The following is a 19,191-nucleotide window of genomic DNA, read 5'->3' on the forward strand; positions in this document are numbered from 1 at the left end:
TCAGAATAAGAAAAAACCCGAGGTTATATCCCCAGATTCCGAAAAATCTGAGTTTATATCTTCAGATTATTTTAAATCTGGGGTTATAAACTCATTTCAATTTTAAAATGAATTGTTTTGATTAGTTTGAAATTTTTTGATAAACAACAAAAATCATGATGGATTGTATGATTCAACATTCAATGGAAAATCGATCGAGTTTTTTTTGTTGTTGATTATATCGAATCGAATACAACATCAATTCGTGAACAGATTCTAAATTCTGAATTTGAAGAAAATCTGGAACACCAACATACAAAGTTGAGTAAACAATTGAGATATTGTCCGGCGTTTGAAAATCGTATTGATCACATCATTTTTCTTATGACCGACTCAGATGTTATCCAGAATTTTTTAATAAAGATCAAAAAGGAAAAAGAAGGAATTAAAATGATGAAATTAAATGAATGTATGAACAGAGCTATTTACACTCAATTCGAGCATGTTGTGTGGAAAATGAAATACGACGCGCGCGCGCGTTTTCAATCCCGCTATTTTCATGTTGTTTACATGTAAACATGAATATTTGGTAAAGTTTTCTTTTAAAAACTAAAGTTTCATTTTTTTTCTGATTTTCAATAAAAAAAAACTATTCTAATAGAAACAATGAATTCGATTAAGAAACGTAAACATCCTATTGTTGATGTCAGTGATGAAGACGATGATGATTTCAATCGAAATTCTCGAAAACATGAATCAAAAAGCAGAAAAAAATCTGCACCTGAACTTGGTAAGAAAAAATTGAAACGTATCGTTTTGGAATCAAGCAGTGATGAAGATAATAATGTAATCGATACAAATATTAGTGATTCAATTAATGATATTAAAAAAGATGCTAAAATTAGAGCACGAAATTTAGCTGCCGGTAAAGCTGATCTAGATGTTGGCAAATCTTCTGCCTCAAAATCAAAATCACCGAAAATTTCACCACCTGATCAAAAGAATAAAATTCTTAATTATTTTAAGCCTAAAAATATTGATTCGAATGAAGTTAAACAAGAAGTGAAAAAACAATCCAACGAAACGAAAAAAGTTGAAACAAAAATCACCGATGATGATGGTTATACATATACCACAGTTAAACCATATAAATCCAGTTCAACAACGACAAAAATCAATAAACATGAAAACTCTGATCATATAAAAAAATCAAATGATAAGAATTCTCATCCGAATGAATCGATCGAGAAAAAAATGAAGCAAAAAATTGATGATTCTCTTGATAAAAAATCCCAGATTAAAGATGTTGAAAAACCCAAAGAAAAGTTAGCCGACAAATCAGGTGATAATATGACGGCAATCATTACAAAATCATCAAATAAGGAATCACCACGTAAATCGGATAATCAGCTTAATACAAATGAAAAAGTTATCAAAGTCAAAGAATCACCATCGAAAAATAAATTGTTGAAACAGGAAAAATCACCCAAAAAATCCAAATTAACGAGTTTACCAAGAATAGTCGAAGCACAACGAGTCTCCGAATTATGGGTAGATAAATATAAACCAACTAGTGTAAAACAAGTAATCGGTCAACAAGGTGATCGTAGTTCATTGAATAAATTGATAAAATGGCTACGTAATTGGCATTCAAATATTGATAAAAAACCAGGATTCGGTAAATGGGGACCAGATGATGGTGCAGGATTTCGTGCTGCATTACTTAGTGGTCCACCGGGTATTGGTAAAACAACTACAGCACAATTAGTATGTAAAGAATTGGGCTATGATTATCTGGAATTGAATGCATCGGATCAACGAAATAAAAAATCATTGCATGAAAATGTTCGTGATTTATTGAAGAATACAAAATTGACCGATTTTTTCAAATCAACAACTAATACCAATGATCATGATGATAGATCTATTGATAATGAACAAAAACTTACCTCAAAACATTGTCTAATAATGGATGAAGTAGATGGTGTTTCGGGCAATGAAGATCGTGGTGGTATTGCCGAATTAATACAGTTAATCAAATCGACAATGATACCGATTATTTGTATCTGTAATGATCGTGGTGATCAGAAAATGCGTTCATTAGTTAATCATTGTTTTGATTTACGATTTCATAAACCAAAATTAGAACAAATTAAAGCAACATTAATGTCGATTGTATTTAAAGAAAAAATGAAAATTGCTCCAGATGTATTGGATGATTTAATTGTTTCATCCAACTTTGATATCCGTCAATGTATCCATAATCTTTATTTACTTTCCATACAACAATCATCATCATCATCAAAAGTTTCAAAATTGATCAATAATAATCAAGAAAAACCGATAAAGGATGTTCGATTGGTTTGTATTTATATTCATATATATATTTTAATACCATTTTTAGCTTATCATTTTTTTTTGATATTTGTTTTTGTTAAATTTCCCACTGTTTCAAAAAAGACACCATTTGATGCTATACGAAAAGTATTTTGTACTGGCCGAGATTATGCTTTGATGTCTTTGGATGACAAATCAAATCTATTTTTCTGTGATTATTCAATAATGCCATTATTTGTTTATGAGAATTATATTTCAATCAATTTGTCTAGTAAACAGTAAGTAGATATTTTTTTTTGTATATTGATTTCCTATTTCGTCATTAAATAATCTTATCTTTCTTTCTTTCTTTTTCAAAAAAAATTGTTTATTTTTTTTCATTTGTTTGACTTATATAGGCCTAGTGTTGGTAAACAATTAAAACGATTATATAAATCAATTGATTCAATATCACAATCGGATTTGATTGAAAAAGAAATACGTTCAAATCAATCATGGTCTTTATTACCATTGCAGGCAATATTTTCAACAGTAATGCCTGGATCATATATGCGTAGCGAAAATGGTCTTGGTTTTCCACAATTTCCACAATTTATGGGCAAATTATCAACAACAAATAAAAATAATCGTATCATTGAAGAATTATCATCACATTTAAAATTATCAGTGAATGGATCAAAACAATCGATTATTATGGATTATTTAGAACCAATCAAAAATACAATTATTAATTCATTGAAAAATTTGGATAAAGAATCGGCTATTACGAATGTAATCGATTTATTGGAAAATTATTCATTAACAAAAGAAGATATGAATTCGATATTGGAATTTTGTGTTTGGTCAGGTGAACAAGATCCAATGAAAACGATTGATTCAAAAATGAAAGCAGCATTAACACGTGCTTATAATAAAAAAGATTTCACCCTACCATATGCACGTGATAGTGATTGTCGTAATGTAACAACAACAAAATCTGGTAGAAAAAAAGGAAAAAATAAAAATGATTTGGATGATGGATCACAGGATGAATCAATGGATGATCAATTCAACGATGATAATGATAATGAAGTTATGGATTTTTATTGAGAAAAAAACAAACAAACAAAATGAATAAAATTTGGTTTGAATAAAAAATATTTTTGTTATTCAAATATAAATAAATGGATTTTTTTTCAATGTTTAAAATTTATCAACAGAAATTAAAAATTTGATTTTAATTTTTTCAAATATAGTTTTTTTCCAAAAAAAGTGAAATTTTTTTTCGCTCAAATTTTTTTTTCAACTTGAGGCATCCAATGATAAGGAAATTTTCAAAATAAAGTTGAATATTTAGCCCAACAATTCAGCCACAATTTCTTCATATTCTTTTTTCATATGTGATAAACTTAATGAATCGATACAATTCTTGAAAACATCATTACTGAAACAAAATTCTCTACATGTTTTATGTAATGATGGTTCACGATACAGGATATAACATTCTTCACAAATACGATCTGCTTTAGCAAATTTGGCACGATCAAAATTACCCAAACAATCGATTGTAGAAAAACTTGATCTTTTTGATCGATTCATTATGTTATTATTATTATTATATTTTTTGTAGTTGTTGTCGATGTTATTTGAATCTTCATTCGTTCGAATAATTGATGCCATTGTAATGGCAAAACAAACAATTAAATAGATGATTATAGTTGTGGTTTTCATCGTTGTTGTTGTTGTTGTTGTTGAAATTATTATTTTTCTTGAAAACAAAACTAAAATTCTTAGTCAAACAACAGTTCTGTTGTGAGATTCAAACTTTACTAGAATCAAAAATAAAATGACAGATAAAATTTTTTCGTTACCAGTTTTTAAATGTTTTGGATGTGTTCAGCGAATTGACTAATATTGCACTGAGAAAGAACGAAGAAACAAAAATTATCAAATGTCAATTCGGTACCGGATATTCATGAATCCACCGAAAAAAAATCCAATCCAATAATCCAGGGCAAACAAAATATATTTACAATTTCATTTATTGGCCATTTTGAAATTCCAAATCATTATTTTAGAGATTAAATTAAATTAATTAATCCATTATAATCATATGATGACGAAAATCATGACGAATTCCATTACATCATTTGATTTTTTTAATTTGAACCCAATCGCCAAACAATAACAACAACAACAGTTTAATGGTGATAATTTTATTTTAAAAATTCAACAGAAATCTTAAAATTCATATATATAGAGGGTTAGTGTTTAGCAGTTAACTGTTGAATAAGTTCTTTAAAATATTGTCTTTTATTTGACAATGACATTGCATCGACACACATCCAGAATATAGGATTATCATAACAATCATCTCTACAATCGTCAAGTAATTCTGCACGATATCGTTGAAAACAATCATAACAAACATTATCCAATTCAGCATATTTGCGTACATCAATTTTACTTGAACAACCATGATTTGATCCTTTGAAATTCATAAGCGTTCTTACTTTTCTTAAATCTTTTTTAACTGAAACCATTGAAACCATTTGAATGACTATCTGAATAACGATTAAATAGAGAATGAAAATGGTTTTTGCTTTCATCGTTGTCTTTAGTATTTTTTTTCTGTTTTCTGATTGAAGAAGAAAAATCAAATTAACTTTCGAAACTTTTAACAACCAATAAAACTAGAAGAAAAAGAAATCAATAGTTATTTATATGGAAAAACAACTAATATGAATTCTAATTTAATTTTTTCCAAAATTAGATTATGGATCTATCGATCACAAAAACAGAATGAATCAATAGGTATTGCACTGGAACAAAAATATCAAATGTCAATGTAAAATCCCGAATCAAGAAACGAAAAATCCTATTCAATAATCCAGGAAAACAAGAAAAAATTCATTCAATTTCATTATTGGCTGATTTTGGAATTCAAAATCATGGTTCGGAGATTAAACTAAATTAATTAATCCATTAAAGCCATATGCTGATGACGGAAAAATCATGACGAATTCCATTACATCATTTGATTTTTTTTTAATTTGAACCTAATCTGTTGACGCGCCAAGCAATGACAACAACAGTTTAATGATGATAATTTTATTTAAAAATAAAATAGATTTCTACATTGTTTATTTATCAACAGAAATTAAATTAAATCTTAATCACAGAAAAACTAGAATTTGAATCGAAATAAATCAGTAATTGTTTATATAGAAACAAAATAGATTGTTTGTTAATAATAAAAAGTTTTTTCTAATTCAATTACAACGTTGTTGTTGTTGACGTCAATTCATTGATAAAAATCATTATTAAGAAGTTTTGAAATATAGAATTTTAAATATGCTGTTTTTTTCTTCTTCTTTTTTTGAGATGATAACACACAGTCGGGAAGAAAAAAGTAATAATCAACTTTTTTGAGATTATCATCCAGATCTAGATCTATTAGCCAGAAAAAACTGTCTTGAATAAATATTAAACAGGTTCATTTTTTCTCTCTATTTTCCCTAATCGATTCTTTTTGAATCGAAATAATTTTCGTGTAATCTTATCTAGTAAAAAAAAACGTTATCGTTAAAATGTTTTCATATTAATGAAAATCGACAATGTCATTGTTGTTTTGGCTATAAAAAACAAATTTGTAATTGCATTTTTACCTGATATCAATGATCAAAAACGTTTGAACGAAAATCGATAGAATAATGAGTTTTATTGAAATTGATGGATTTCAAATTTGTTATGAAAAATATGGTCATGGTCAAGTGGCTGTACTGATCATACCGGGTGCAATCGGTAGAGCAAGCTGTGATTTTGATTTTCAATTCGATCCTGATCATCCAGGTTGTTTTGATTTTAATCGTTTTACATTTATTTGTGTTGAATTAATTGGCTGGGGACGATCATGTCCACCGGAACGTCCATATGGACCAACATTATTACATGATGATGCTGATCGTTGTGATCGATTAATGCGGGTAAGTAATATTATTTTGGCATAACATTTTTGGCATTACATTAATTTTTTTTTAAACAGAAACTTGGTTACAATGAATATTCAATTTTTGGCTGGTGTGAAGGTACTAAAATAGCTGTAATAATGGCACAAAAATTCGTTAACAATGTAAAGAATCTTATTCTACAGGCACCATATATTTATCATGATGATAAAATGACAGAAAAATTGAAAATAATGCGTGATTTTGCTAATTGGGATGCACGATTACGACGACAATATAAAATTATTTACAATAATAATGCTGATCGTGCTGAAAAATTATGGCAAACATATGTTGATTTTATGATTGAAAAATATAATGATATCTATACAGATGGTTTACTTGGTCCAAAAAATGAAAATGGTCAAAATCAAATTGTTTGTCCAACAATGATTTTCATTGGTGAAAGAGATTTTTTCTTCACTGTTGAACAATGTGAAAATTTTACCAAAGAATTTCGTAATGGAAAATTAATTGTATTTGAAGGTTGTGGTCATTTTCTACAAAGACGTGGTGCGATAAAATTCAAAGAAAATATGGAAAATTTTCTTTTAAATAAAAATTAAAATGTTGTTAGTAAAATAAAACGATACGTGTGTAAAAAACGTTTCGAAACCCTAATATAATGAATAAACATTTAATGATGATTATTATTGATTAAAATTCTTGATTATGATCGAATTTACATCATGTGCATGTGTGTGTGTGTGTTTGAAGTGTGTAAGTGCAAATTTATTTTCTTATTTTTCTATAAAAAGGAAGAATATAACATCACATCTCATTTCAAATAGAAATTCATTGCAGCCAAGTAATAACGATGATGATGCGAATTGATGAATTCGATATAGCATATGAAAAAATTGGTCATGGTACGGATATTGTATTATTCATACCTGAAGCATTGGGCACTGTTCAAAGTCAATTTCAACAACAATTTGATCCCGATAATGATGGCTGTTTAGATTTGGATTGTTTTACATTCATTTGTATTGATCTACCTGGATGGGGAAGATCCAATAATCAAGAACGTCCTTATGGTCCAACAATTCTCGATGATGATGCTATCCGATGTGATAAATTAATGAATGTTTGTATATCTAATTAAATATAATTCAAGTTCAACTTATCTGGTTTTTTTATTTGGTCTCAGAAACTTGGATATAATGAATATTCAATCTATGGTTTTGGTTTGGGTGGACAAATTGCTATTATTATGGCAAAAAAAATTGGTTCCCGAATCAAATCAATGATATTACATGCAACGGCAACATATTCGGATGATAAATTAATACAAAATTATAGAAAATTTCGTGATCCAGATTGTTGGAATGATGGTGGTATAATGTTTCGACAATTAAAACATGTTTACAATAATGATTTAGATCGTATGGCCTATGATTGGAACAAATATATTGATTTAGCTGTTAATAAATTCAATGAATATTATCCTGATGGTTTATTGATAATGGATAATCAAATTCAATGTCCATCATTAATTCTATATGGTGATCAAGATAAATTTATTGATATTGAACAGATAAATTATTTGACAAATAATTTATCAAATAATCGATTGATAATATTTTCAAAATGTGGTCATCATTTAAACGATGAAAAACCTAACAAATTTAAAAATATCGTTGAAAAATTTTTATTGGAAAATTTTTGGTGCAGTAAAAATTGTCTTTATTGATTAGAACGATATTATTATTATCGCTAATTATGATATAGCCAATTAACCGATAATGAATTTAAGTATGTCAATTTAACATTGTTGGAAAATATGATGAAATAAATGATTTGAAAACCTGAAAGAAAATTGCACTCTCTTTTTTTCTCTCTTTCACTCTTTTTTGCACTTTCAAACTGACAACATGTCAAGATATGTATGTCCAATTTGATTGAAGAGAGATAGAAGGAAAAAAACTTGTTTGACTTGATAAAAGGTAATGATATGACCGAGTAGTTTTGATAGTAAATAAAATTAAAAAATAAAATAACCTTTTTTGATGACGAATAACGAATAATTATGATTCGAAAAAACAACAACAATAATAATAACAACAACAACAACAATTTCGTTATCTAGGTGGCAATGATAATGATTTTTTAATGAAATTTTTTTTTTGAAAAAAATAAATCATAAATATTTCTTTCATTTTTCTTCAAACATTACATCGATCCATACATGATGGGTTTTATAAAGATTAATGAATTTAATATTTATTATGAAAAATTCGGTCATGGTAATAATATTGTTTTAGTTATTCCTGGCGCTATTGGAACGGCACAAAGTGATTTCGACATACAATTCAATCCAAAACATTCTGGTTGTTTAGATTTTGAACGTTTTACATTTATCTGTGTTGATTTACCTGGCTGGGGTCGTTCGATACCACCGGAACGACCAATCGGACCAAACGTTATTCATGATGATGCTGATCGTTGTAATGAATTGATGGAGGTTGGTAAATTGTTTTTATTCCGCTTATATTTTTATATATTTGGAAATGATTCGCTATAGAAACTTGGATACAACGAATATTCCGTTTATGGTTGGTCCGAAGGATCTAAAGTTGCCATTGTAATGGCAAGAAAATTCGGTGGAACACGTATAAAATCTTTAATTGTACAAGGATTAATGACATTCCATACCGATTCAGCATCAAAACATATTATGTGGTCACGTGATCTACAAAATTGGGATATTGAATTATTACGTAAATATGAACAAGCATATGGTGATGATATTGATCGTGTTGAAGATCTTTGGCAAAGACATTTGGATTTAGCCATCGAAAATTATGGCCGCTATTATCCACAAGGTCTTTTAGGACCAGTACAAGATGGTCTACGTAAAATTGAATGTCCAACATTAGTATTACATGGTGATCGTGATTTTTTTATCGAATTAAAACACGCAGAACATATTGTGGCTAATGTACCGAATAGTCGCTTGATTCGATTTCCAAATTGTGGTCACAATCTACATCAAATTGAGCCGATCAAATTTAAACAAACATTGGAAAAATTTATACTTGAAAATAATATATAAGAATGATTGTTTCAACAATAAATACCAATTGACAATCATCCAATGGACAATTATAAAATTCAATAATAAAAATTTTTGAAAAATTTATTTTTATTTCAAATAATTAAAGTTGAATTCAAAATAAAATTGAAAGAAAAGACAGTTATTATTGTCATTCGGAATTATCATTATGAATTAGAAAAATATTGTTACCGAAAAAAAAGCATTCAAATAAAATAATTAATTAATAAAGTCGAATTGAAAAACAAAAGCAAAAAAAACAGATCAAGTATATGAATGATCAGTAAATTTACTAAAATTTTATATAAAATAGACTAGAAGTTCAAGTGTGACAAAACACAGGTTTGTCATTTGGATCATATATCATTTGATCTGTGTGTTTGTTTTGAGTATATAATCAATCAATAATTCATATATCAAGAAAAAGAAAAGTGATTCATAGAACAGATTAGGAAAGAAAAATGACAAGATGACATTTGAGAATTGAGAGATTTCTTCATTTTTAGAATCACATTATGGCACTTGTCATTGTCATTGCTTCAATTTGGAATCAATCGATTATTTTTGAACAAAAACGACAATATCTCGCAGATTCGATCGCAATTCATTCAATTGTTCCATAGAGTTTTCATTGATACCAATAGCACGTAATGATTCATTACTTTTTTCCAATTTGGTCAATAATTCACGAAAACGAAATCGTTGTTGTGGTAATAATGAATGTTCAGCATATGATAAACATGATTTACGAAATACAAGAACTTTATCACATACACGTTTTAAATTGTTCGACATTCTTGATGGACTTATATTGGATAATGATGCCGTGTCAGCATTATTCTTCGTATCGACATTTAAATTTTTTCTCTCCGTTTGTGAAGTATTCTGTTTTATCTGTTCGTCAAGCATCGATTCAATCTGTTTTGAACAATCAATTATTGATTCTCGATCCGAACCAATTGTAGAATCATCAATATTATTACCAATCGATTCTGATGTGATAGTTTTTTTCGATTTAGTTGAATTGGTCGAATCCGATACAGGCTTTAATACAACATTAAAATTGTTGGTCAATTTGTTGTTGTTAAGATTGGATGATGATGAGTCATTAGAGCTTTTCAGCAAAGATTTTCGTGTTGGAATTCTGTTTGATGAAAAAAAAACAAATAAATTTCAATAAATTTAAAATTAAATTGATATTACTCACTGAGATTTTGTAGCTGTTGGTGAACTTTTTGTTTGTTGTTGTTGTTCACCCATATCAGAGGAAACAGTCATTTTATTACTTGTCACTTTAGAATTGCCACGTGTTTTCAATTTAGGACTAGACAGAGCTGAATTGGATGATAAATTTTTATTTGATTGAATCGATGCAGCCACTGTAGATGAATTTATAGAACTTGTCGAGATTACTGAATCATTACTTTTAGAAATTGAACCAATGCCAGAATCTGATGTTTCGCCGCCCGTATTATTATTATTATTATTAGCAGTAATGGATGAATGAAGTTCCCAAAATTTTTTATAATTTGAAACACCACTATTACGTTTGGTTATTTCATCATCATCATCTGCATCATATCCGGATTGTGAAATGATTGATTTACTCATTATTGATGATGGATCCATCATATCTACAGTATCATTTGTAGTTTTTTCACATTTCATTTTTTGTTCGTCGGATGGTTTTAAATGTTTTTGATTTTTTGCATTTGAACCGCTATTGAAAAATGAAGCCAATTTTGAAGCTTTTGATGTTTTTGCTGGCTTAGTAGATGATGATGATGATGCTGTAGTTTGTTGATGATTATCATCATTGGCTGTTGATTCTTGTTTTTGTCGTATCGATTGAAATGGTTTTAATGGAACTTTTTTCAAAACGGGTGTAACATATTCAGCATCGACGGCTGCAGCTGCATTACTATTATTAACATCCATTGCCATATCATTGTTATTGGTCGAATTTTTAGTATAAAATTTTGATTGTGAAAGATTTGAAAATATTGGAATGGCCGGTGCCGGACAACTTGGTTCCGGTTTTGAACTTCGTTTGAACAGGAATGATGCAGTTTTGGTCGTATTGGCTACTTTGGCAGTAGTTGCTTGGTCCTTATTATTATTGATATTGTTGGATTTTTGTGTTTTCAAACGGAAACTTTCGTTCAGTTCATTTATAAATGCGGAATTTTGAATAGGAATTTTTGAAACGGAATTTGTATCAGTCGATCGTTTGGATGTTGCTTTAGTTGCTAAACGAACTTCATCATTTTCTTTGGGTAAATCTTGATGTTTAATTGTTGATTTATCTTTCGATGATTTCTTGGTTACTTTTGTATTTTGCTCAAAAGTGTTATCGCTATTAAAGTCAACACTATTAAGATCAGATGTTGTTGGTGGAGGTGGAAAATCTTCAGGATTAATAATTTCATCCAAAGTCATTAAATTATTTAATGGTTCTATGTTTGAAGAAGATGGTTTAAATGAAACAAAATCAAAGGATTCACTTTTACTCAAAATTTTCGGAGTAGGATTAGTAGGCGATTTCAATTCAATATCGCCGATTGGAGGTGGTGGTGTAATCTGATGAAAAGATGGTAATATTTGATCGTCAACATTAGCACTGTCAATCTGATCAAAATTGGACGATTTTAATGGCAATCTAGGCGATGCAACTGATTTTAATAATTGCAGATGATTTTTGTTGCCGTTTCGTAATTGTCTAGCTTTAGAGTTTTTAAAGTTGAAATTAACATTTTCGATTGTTTTCGAGTGTGTTAGATCAGATTTTTGTCTAGTAAAATTGAAATGCTGATTAGGTTTGGCCGACATTTGATTGCTATTCGAAATATCTTCCAATATCGATACGTTATTGGTATCTTTGGAAAATGTAGTAATTTTCGGATAATTTTGTTGCGGTGATTTAATCGGTGCTGCATGTTGTAATGTAAGAATATTATCAGAAGAATCATGCAAATGATGAATATCCAAGTTTAGACAATCAACTGTAGACGATGATGTTGGACTGTTGATGAGAAAATTATCCGAATTATTATTATTGCTCTGAAAATTGGTATCCAACATCTCGTTTTGTGGCCGTAATGAATCCAAAAAGGCATTAATCTGGGTACCTTTCGGTATTGTTCCATAACGATTAATGGCACGTTTCATATCAATATCGGATTTTTTACTAGATTTCAAATTAATCATTTGTTGTTGTTGTTGTTCTTGTTCATATGAATCAATGGCAGGATGACGATCGAAATTTATTTTATTATTTTTATTATGTTTGACACTAGATTTTGTTCGAGATGATTTTGTTTTCGTGTTTGCTATCATCATTGCTTGTTGTTGAATATTTTTATTCGTTGTTGTCAATTGAACATTATTATTCGTCGTACTAGATCGAGTAGATGATGTTGATGATATTGTATTTGAATTATAATTACGTTGCTGATCTGTGTCCGAATTGTACATATAGGCAGAATTGTTATCATCAAGCGCAACCGATTGTTGTGCAGCAAAATCGGCCATATTTTTTTCAATTGAGCTAAGACTTTCAAAAACTTTTTCAATATCATTCATCGTTTGTTCAGCACCTTTAAGTATATCCTCATCACCTGTAAATATCAAATATATAATTAACAATTAATAATGAAATCAAGTTTCATTTTTTTGTTTACCTGGTTGTTTATCCTGATATGTTGAATCACGAAATGAACTAGTTCTTTTTGGTGGTGTTGGCGCTTGTTTTACTTTGAGCAAATTTGGATGCATTCGTGGTTGCTGTTGTTGTTCGCTATGGTTATTACGTTGCCTCAGATTTACTTTGGCTGTTGTTTTAGCCGATGGATTGTTTGTTGGGCAAAAGCTTGAAGGCCATATTGGATCACGAGATGATGATGAATTATCATCAACAATATTATTGCCAGTAGAAGCTATAGATAAATGACCAGCAATATTTGGTGAGCTTCCCGAAAGTTTTTTATATGGAACTTGATTTTGACTTGGTGAAGTTTGTTCAGGATTTGTAACTATAGTGACTAAATTAGAAGTTCCTGTGCCACAATTAGAGGAAAAACCGCTTGTAGAGCTACCATCATTGTTTGATTGAAGTTGTTGAGGATCAGTAAATTGATCGGATGAAATGAATTCTTCTAATGAATATCCGCTGGCACATGTTTGATACATTGCAAATAATGTCCGATATAAATATTCAAACGTAGGTCGGTGTGTCGGTTCCCAATTCCAACATTTTTTCATGAGATCATAAATTGGCTGTGGACAGCCATCTGGGCATTGCATTCGATATCCATTTTCAAGTTTATGATAAACATCACTTAATTCGATTCCAGGATATGGTGCCATACCATAGGTGGCAATTTCCCAAAGGAGAACGCCAAATGCCCATACATCACTTTTGGTCGTAAATTTATTATAAGCCAATCCTTCGGGTGCCGTCCATTTAATTGGAAATTTGGCACCAGCACGAGCCGTATATGTATCATCACCCATTAATCGAGCTAATCCGAAATCGGCTACTTTTACTTGATAATCTTCACCAACCAAACAATTTCGAGCAGCTAGATCACGATGAATAAAATTTCTAGATTCTAAATAAGACATTCCATTGGCTATTTGTGTGGCAAAATATAACAAAATAACTGCCGACATTTGTTCACGATCATTATTACGAAGATAATCAAGTAGATTTCCATATGGCATAAATTCCGTAATAATGTAAAATGGTGGCTCTAATGTACAAACACCAATTAATTGAACTAGATTTGGATGTCGCATCTCTTTCATAATTGATGCTTCCTCAAGAAAATCTTTTACAGCCATTGTATCTTCTTTCAATGTTTTCACTGCTACTGTCATATTATATTTTCGCCATCGTGCTTCATAAACATCACCATATTGTCCGCCACCAAGTTTCTGTTTCATAATTATATCGGTTCTATTGATTTCCCATTCATCAGCATTTTCATTTATTGCTGACCAATAGCCCGATGATTGTTTAGTTGCCGGATATAATAACATTGTGATCAATCCATCTTGTTGATTTGAATGATGATGAACAAGTTCGGCAATCGTAATAAATTTACATTCAGGCCTAACATAATAACGAAGATCTTGATCTTGTTTAATATGATAATGATAAACACGTCCATCATATCGCAATGAAATGGTTCGTTGGCCAGGTGATGATTCTGATTCTCGTACCAAAAACGAACCATTAATGCCGCATGACAATAATTGTTCGGCATCCGAACGGGATATATTTCCATGATACCATTTATGCTGATCCAAACATATAGGTGTTATATAGGCTTGTGGTATCCAACCAACTTGATTATTGAATGAGATCGCTTCACACCATTGGCCACTTTGATTACAGGAAACAATTTTCATTTGATCACCTAAAACATTCATAAGAAATTATTCATTAAAAAATCATCAATTAATCAAATTTAATAATGACAAACCTTTACGAAACGATAGTTGATTTTCACCACCACTTTGAAAATCATAAAGTGCAACAAACATTTGTCCATTCGGTAGATGCTGTTGAGAATCTGGTGGTGGTGGTGGCGGTCCAATCAATTGTTGTTGTTGTTGTTCGATTTGAAGAAGATTTTCTTGCGAAATAGAAAGACCAAAACGTTGTTCAAATAAACAACAATCGTTATTATTATCTTGGCTGGCATTTGAATCTAGACTTTGTTGATGTTGATGATGATGTTGTTGTTGTGGCACTTCAGGTAATGGACGTGATGATAAAAATGATTGTTCTATTCGAATTAGATAAAAAAATATAGAAAATTATTAAATAAAAATCTAACAAAATGAACTTGAAACATTTGATAATGGCAGATAATTTATTTTCGATAAACAAAAGTTGTTAACCTGTTAATTATTTTTTCTCATTTCGGTGTTAACTAATATATTTTCAACATCCGTAACATGACACATATATCAAAAACAATGTCTATTTTGAAACAAAAAACAAAAAACCCAAAAATGGTTAAATAAAAATGATCCAGAAAAAAACTGCGTGACAAACAAAGTTCATCGAACCCTGTATGTTTGTGTGTGTAGGCAATTTTAATCAACAAATTCGACCACCAACAGGAAAAAAAATATGAAAGGGCAATTCTCAATGGATTAACAAATTGATGAATGATTATGAATGAAAACAAAAAAATATCAATGACAATGTTGACTATTACGAAATTTTCATATTAAAAAATAAATTTAAACAAGGAAATTGATTATCACTACAACCAACAAAAAAAAATCTCGGTCACAAACATAAAATTTTAAATAAAAATCTAATTTCAGATAAAAATTCCAATGAATTTTGATTCAAAATTTGATTACCATCATTTGATTTAGTTTGCATAAATACAAATTGTTGATGATGACAACAACCCGGATCATCATAAAAAAAACAAGTATCCCACTATATTCGGAAATGGATACATCAACAACAGTGATGAGTTGATGATGAACATATAACCGAAACATAAATGCCAACAACAGACAGGTGTATCAATCAAAGTAATCTATAATAAAGTGGGACACAAATTTTTATAAATCCATATAGAATGTATTCATTTTGTTCAGGAGATTTGATTATCAAGATACAAAAAGGGGGAAAGAGGGAAAAAAGAAAAATATACAAAATTCATTCAACAAAAATTTTTCTTAAACAACATCTTTATATCTTGTTCTCTTTATGGCAAGTTGACTATAAAGCTCTGTTGGGTTATGTATAATAACAAAAGAGAGATTTTAGTTTTCAAAATAGCAAAGAGAAAAAAAATGAATTCTATTTTAAATTTTACATTGACCATCATTTTATAAAGGAAAAAAATGAAAAAAATCAAACAATTGCCAAATACACACAATGATTATGTTATATGCATGGAATAATCTTTTTTTCCCCGTTTGATTACTGTCCATATCGACCATCATAAACATAAAAACCCGGCAATCAATCAAAAAAGAAAAAGAAAAACCGTCTACAAAAATGCAGGACAACTCTTGTAGAAAAAAAAGATATTCGGCTACAGTCATTCATTCATTCTATTTATGATATTTAATGAATTTTTTTTCCTCGTAATCCTCATTTGAGGACATTCATTTTCGAAGGATTTAGGTATATGAAAAAAAATTTAACCCTTTTTTTAAATCAAAGGAAAACTTTTAAAAAAATGAATTTCCGATCGAAATCAAAATCAAAACAACCAATATCAAATGTAGAAAGAGAAAAAATGCTTTAAAAAAAATCTAAAAATTATGTAGAGCAAAATTCATATTACTACATGCATTTGATAACAATCAAAAAAACAACAACAAACGAAATGTAAAATCCATTCCGGTTATATGATTTTTTCATAGCCGCCCAAGTTCATAAATGACATCCTCATTATGAATGTTGTTGATTTCAGGTCATTATTATTATTACACATCATAAAAATAGGCATTTCAATAATGACCATTCTATTATTACCTGATTAACATCATTTCTAAAATATAGCAGACAATTGTCATTTGAATTTTGAAAATAAAATACCGAGAAAAACATAATGATAACAATTAAAATGAAAATTTTTTTAAAAAACTAATTACCCTAATTTTACGCTTTTTATTACGCGGCATATACATGATTTTTTAGTTAAATCACAGTGCATGAAATAATTATCAAACAAACTGAACTATGATTTATGATGATAGTCATCAACCTAACCTAACTCAACTATAAGTGTTAGTCATGGTCATCAACCTAACCTCACTGAACTATTAGGCATAGTCATAGTCATCAACCTAACCTCACTGAACTATTGGGCATAGTCATAGTCATCAACCTAACCTAACTCAACTATGAATCATAGTCATAGTCAATCTTGTTTTAATGCGCCATATACATAAAATAGGGTTTATATGTGCGAAATTATGGTAATATTCAATAAGAAAAGACATTTTCGAAAAAAATTCAAATTTTTCATTGCTTACCATTTGTTGGATCAAATGCAAATAATTGCTGCTGCCGTGATTTTTGATGATGATTTGATTTTTGTGCAACCGAAGATCGTTGGCAGTTATTATTATTCTGTTGTTGTTGTTGTTGTTGTTGTACAGCAGCCAATTGTGATTGTATTGAATCAAGATGACCTAATAGATTTTGTTGTTGTTGTGGTGTAAATGATGTCGATGTTGTCACTGTAAATGGACTAGATGATGATGGTATTGATGATGATGTTGTTGCTGTTGATGATGAATGATGTGATGGTGATATACCTCCACCACCACCACTGCCAATAATAATACCATTATTATTCACTGATGATGATGATGATGGTAAAACACCTGCGACAAATTGTCCCGATATAATCAATTGTTGTTGTGGATCGATAAAATTTGATTGCTGTAATTGTAATTGTTGTTGATGAAATTGTAATTGATTAGGACTAATTTGTTGTTGTTGTTGTTGCTGCGATTGTTGTAATAAAAGCCCAGGATGATGATGATGTTGAAATGATAATGGATGTTGTTGAAATATTTGATGATGATGATGATTATGTGATTGATGATGATGATGATGTTGTTGATGATGATTATTAGGATGGTTATGTTCATTTTTCGATCCTTGTGCTCCCATTTTTTTTCGGTTTCTTGATTACTTATACAAGAATTTAGATCGAAATCAATATCACAAGAAAGAGAGAGGAAAAATTTTTCAATTTTAAACAATAATCAAATGAATCATTCTTCCGGTATGTATATTTGATGTGAATATATTTTTTTCTGAATGCAACAACATCAATCAAAACAAATTATCGTTGACAATTGCAAAAAAACACCATTCCATTTATTCGGCTTTCAAACGAATCTGAAAATGAAAAAAAATATATATAGAAAATTGAAATCATAAACATTTTCAACAACAACAACAACAGAAAAATCTTGTAAATATAAATGGAATAATCATCGATATTTAAGATAATAATCATGCAACAAATCAATCAGTTAGTCAGTCAATCAGTTTCTCAAACATATTTTTTTCATTTGTTTCGCTTCATTCGAATGTTTTTTTCTTCTTCAAACATTCGAACGTTTTCGAAACGTTCGAATCTTTTCAATGTGTGGTGATCAAACAAACAAACAGACAGGAAAAAAACCCCACCATCAAATAAACCCTATACATACCATCATCATTGATTATGAAAAGCAGATTTTTTAATATAAAAGATGATAAAAACAAAAACAAAAAAATTTACACAAACATTACACAAATAAATAAGATGCCAGATATGTAGGAAAATGAATGAATGAAAATCTATATGAGATCTATTGGGTCATTCTGGAACATTGTTATTATCATCATCATCAACGATAACTTTAAAACAAATCTTTTGGATGTTAATCCATTCTGTGAATTTTTTGAAGTAAAATGGAGAGATAAAACCTTTTTTTTCGAACAAAATCAAATGCAAAAGATATGAGCAAAATTTACAATAAAAAAAAATAAAAAGTTGGACCCGATGATGATGATAATGAAGGTTCTTAAAATATAGCCGATTTGGACACATCAGAATAAAGTTTGACCGATAGGTCCAAGCTTGCTCATTTTTGTTTTTTTTTGTTTTTGTCGTCGTCGTCGTCGTCGTCTTCACTTTATTCATTCAGTTCATGGCATGTTTGGGAGGGAATGTTGGAATTTTTTCTGCTTAATACAACCAAAAAAAGTTACGAAATTAGTAGCATAGAAATATGTTTTGTATATCCGAGAAAAAAAAACACAACAATGTTAACTTTCAAATATGCTTA

The 19,191-nt window shown here is 29.4% G+C and overlaps 6 protein-coding genes across 7 annotated transcripts; 4 read left to right on the forward strand and 2 right to left on the reverse strand.

The window, feature by feature from the left end:
• The first annotated feature begins 204 nt into the window (after positions 1-204).
• LOC113797305 (replication factor C subunit 1-like) lies at positions 205-3,504 on the forward strand. 2 transcript variants are annotated; one of them, XM_075824530.1, is made up of 4 exons: positions 205-568; positions 641-2,340; positions 2,440-2,594; positions 2,715-3,504. In XM_075824530.1, the coding sequence occupies exons 2-4, from the start codon at positions 646-648 to the stop codon at positions 3,403-3,405; spliced, it is 2,541 nt and encodes an 846-aa protein (XP_075680645.1). In that variant the 5' UTR covers positions 205-568; positions 641-645; the 3' UTR covers positions 3,406-3,504. The 2 variants fall into 2 exon arrangements, with proteins under 2 accessions (XP_075680645.1, XP_027203461.2); XM_027347660.2 differs by lacking the exon at positions 205-568 and having other exon boundaries at positions 575-2,340.
• Positions 3,436-4,258, reverse strand: LOC113797472 (crustacean hyperglycemic hormone-like). The gene has a single exon (XM_027347850.2). The coding sequence runs from the start codon at positions 4,024-4,026 to the stop codon at positions 3,649-3,651; it is 378 nt and encodes a 125-aa protein (XP_027203651.1). The 5' UTR covers positions 4,027-4,258; the 3' UTR covers positions 3,436-3,648.
• Positions 4,259-5,940: 1,682 nt separating this feature from the next.
• LOC113797471 (serine hydrolase BPHL-like) lies at positions 5,941-6,949 on the forward strand. Its single transcript, XM_027347849.2, has 2 exons — positions 5,941-6,281; positions 6,341-6,949. The coding sequence occupies exons 1-2, from the start codon at positions 6,009-6,011 to the stop codon at positions 6,866-6,868; spliced, it is 801 nt and encodes a 266-aa protein (XP_027203650.1). The 5' UTR covers positions 5,941-6,008; the 3' UTR covers positions 6,869-6,949.
• Positions 6,950-7,063: 114 nt separating this feature from the next.
• On the forward strand, positions 7,064-8,082 carry LOC113797469 (serine hydrolase BPHL-like). The gene is made up of 2 exons (XM_027347847.2): positions 7,064-7,389; positions 7,453-8,082. The coding sequence occupies exons 1-2, from the start codon at positions 7,120-7,122 to the stop codon at positions 7,993-7,995; spliced, it is 813 nt and encodes a 270-aa protein (XP_027203648.2). The 5' UTR covers positions 7,064-7,119; the 3' UTR covers positions 7,996-8,082.
• Positions 8,083-8,326: 244 nt separating this feature from the next.
• Positions 8,327-9,498, forward strand: LOC113797470 (serine hydrolase BPHL-like). The gene is made up of 2 exons (XM_027347848.2): positions 8,327-8,766; positions 8,827-9,498. Exons 1-2 carry the CDS (start codon positions 8,491-8,493, stop codon positions 9,355-9,357), a joined length of 807 nt encoding a protein of 268 aa, XP_027203649.1. The 5' UTR covers positions 8,327-8,490; the 3' UTR covers positions 9,358-9,498.
• Positions 9,430-18,252, reverse strand: LOC113797468 (uncharacterized). The gene is made up of 5 exons (XM_027347845.2): positions 17,377-18,252; positions 14,844-15,149; positions 13,038-14,777; positions 10,565-12,974; positions 9,430-10,501 (listed from the first exon to the last, which is right to left on the reverse strand). The coding sequence occupies exons 1-5, from the start codon at positions 18,020-18,022 to the stop codon at positions 9,916-9,918; spliced, it is 5,688 nt and encodes a 1,895-aa protein (XP_027203646.2). The 5' UTR covers positions 18,023-18,252; the 3' UTR covers positions 9,430-9,915.
• Between the last annotated feature and the right edge of the window lie 939 nt (positions 18,253-19,191).

Source organism: Dermatophagoides pteronyssinus, unplaced genomic scaffold (genome assembly GCF_027571235.1).
Source record: "Dermatophagoides pteronyssinus isolate colony J.1.1.1.1 unplaced genomic scaffold, Derpt_VIB-CSIC_2022.12 sq0002, whole genome shotgun sequence".
Classification (NCBI taxonomy): Eukaryota; Metazoa; Arthropoda; class Arachnida; order Sarcoptiformes; family Pyroglyphidae; genus Dermatophagoides; species Dermatophagoides pteronyssinus.

Coding starts and splice junctions, on each gene's coding strand:
- LOC113797305 (XM_075824530.1), top strand. CDS start 646: ATGAATTCGATTAAGAAACGTAAACATCCTATTGTTGATGTCAGTGAT. Junction 2,341..2,439: donor CGATAAAGGATGTTCGATTG/GTTTGTATTTAT, acceptor GTTTCAAAAAAG/ACACCATTTGATGCTATACG. Junction 2,595..2,714: donor ATCAATTTGTCTAGTAAACA/GTAAGTAGATAT, acceptor TGACTTATATAG/GCCTAGTGTTGGTAAACAAT.
- LOC113797472 (XM_027347850.2), bottom strand. CDS start 4,026: ATGAAAACCACAACTATAATCATCTATTTAATTGTTTGTTTTGCCATT.
- LOC113797471 (XM_027347849.2), top strand. CDS start 6,009: ATGAGTTTTATTGAAATTGATGGATTTCAAATTTGTTATGAAAAATAT. Junction 6,282..6,340: donor GTTGTGATCGATTAATGCGG/GTAAGTAATATT, acceptor TTTTTTAAACAG/AAACTTGGTTACAATGAATA.
- LOC113797469 (XM_027347847.2), top strand. CDS start 7,120: ATGATGATGCGAATTGATGAATTCGATATAGCATATGAAAAAATTGGT. Junction 7,390..7,452: donor GATGTGATAAATTAATGAAT/GTTTGTATATCT, acceptor ATTTGGTCTCAG/AAACTTGGATATAATGAATA.
- LOC113797470 (XM_027347848.2), top strand. CDS start 8,491: ATGATGGGTTTTATAAAGATTAATGAATTTAATATTTATTATGAAAAA. Junction 8,767..8,826: donor GTTGTAATGAATTGATGGAG/GTTGGTAAATTG, acceptor GATTCGCTATAG/AAACTTGGATACAACGAATA.
- LOC113797468 (XM_027347845.2), bottom strand. CDS start 18,022: ATGGGAGCACAAGGATCGAAAAATGAACATAACCATCCTAATAATCAT. Junction 15,150..17,376: donor TGCATTTGATCCAACAAATG/GTAAGCAATGAA, acceptor TAATTCGAATAG/AACAATCATTTTTATCATCA. Junction 14,778..14,843: donor TCAACTATCGTTTCGTAAAG/GTTTGTCATTAT, acceptor TGAATGTTTTAG/GTGATCAAATGAAAATTGTT.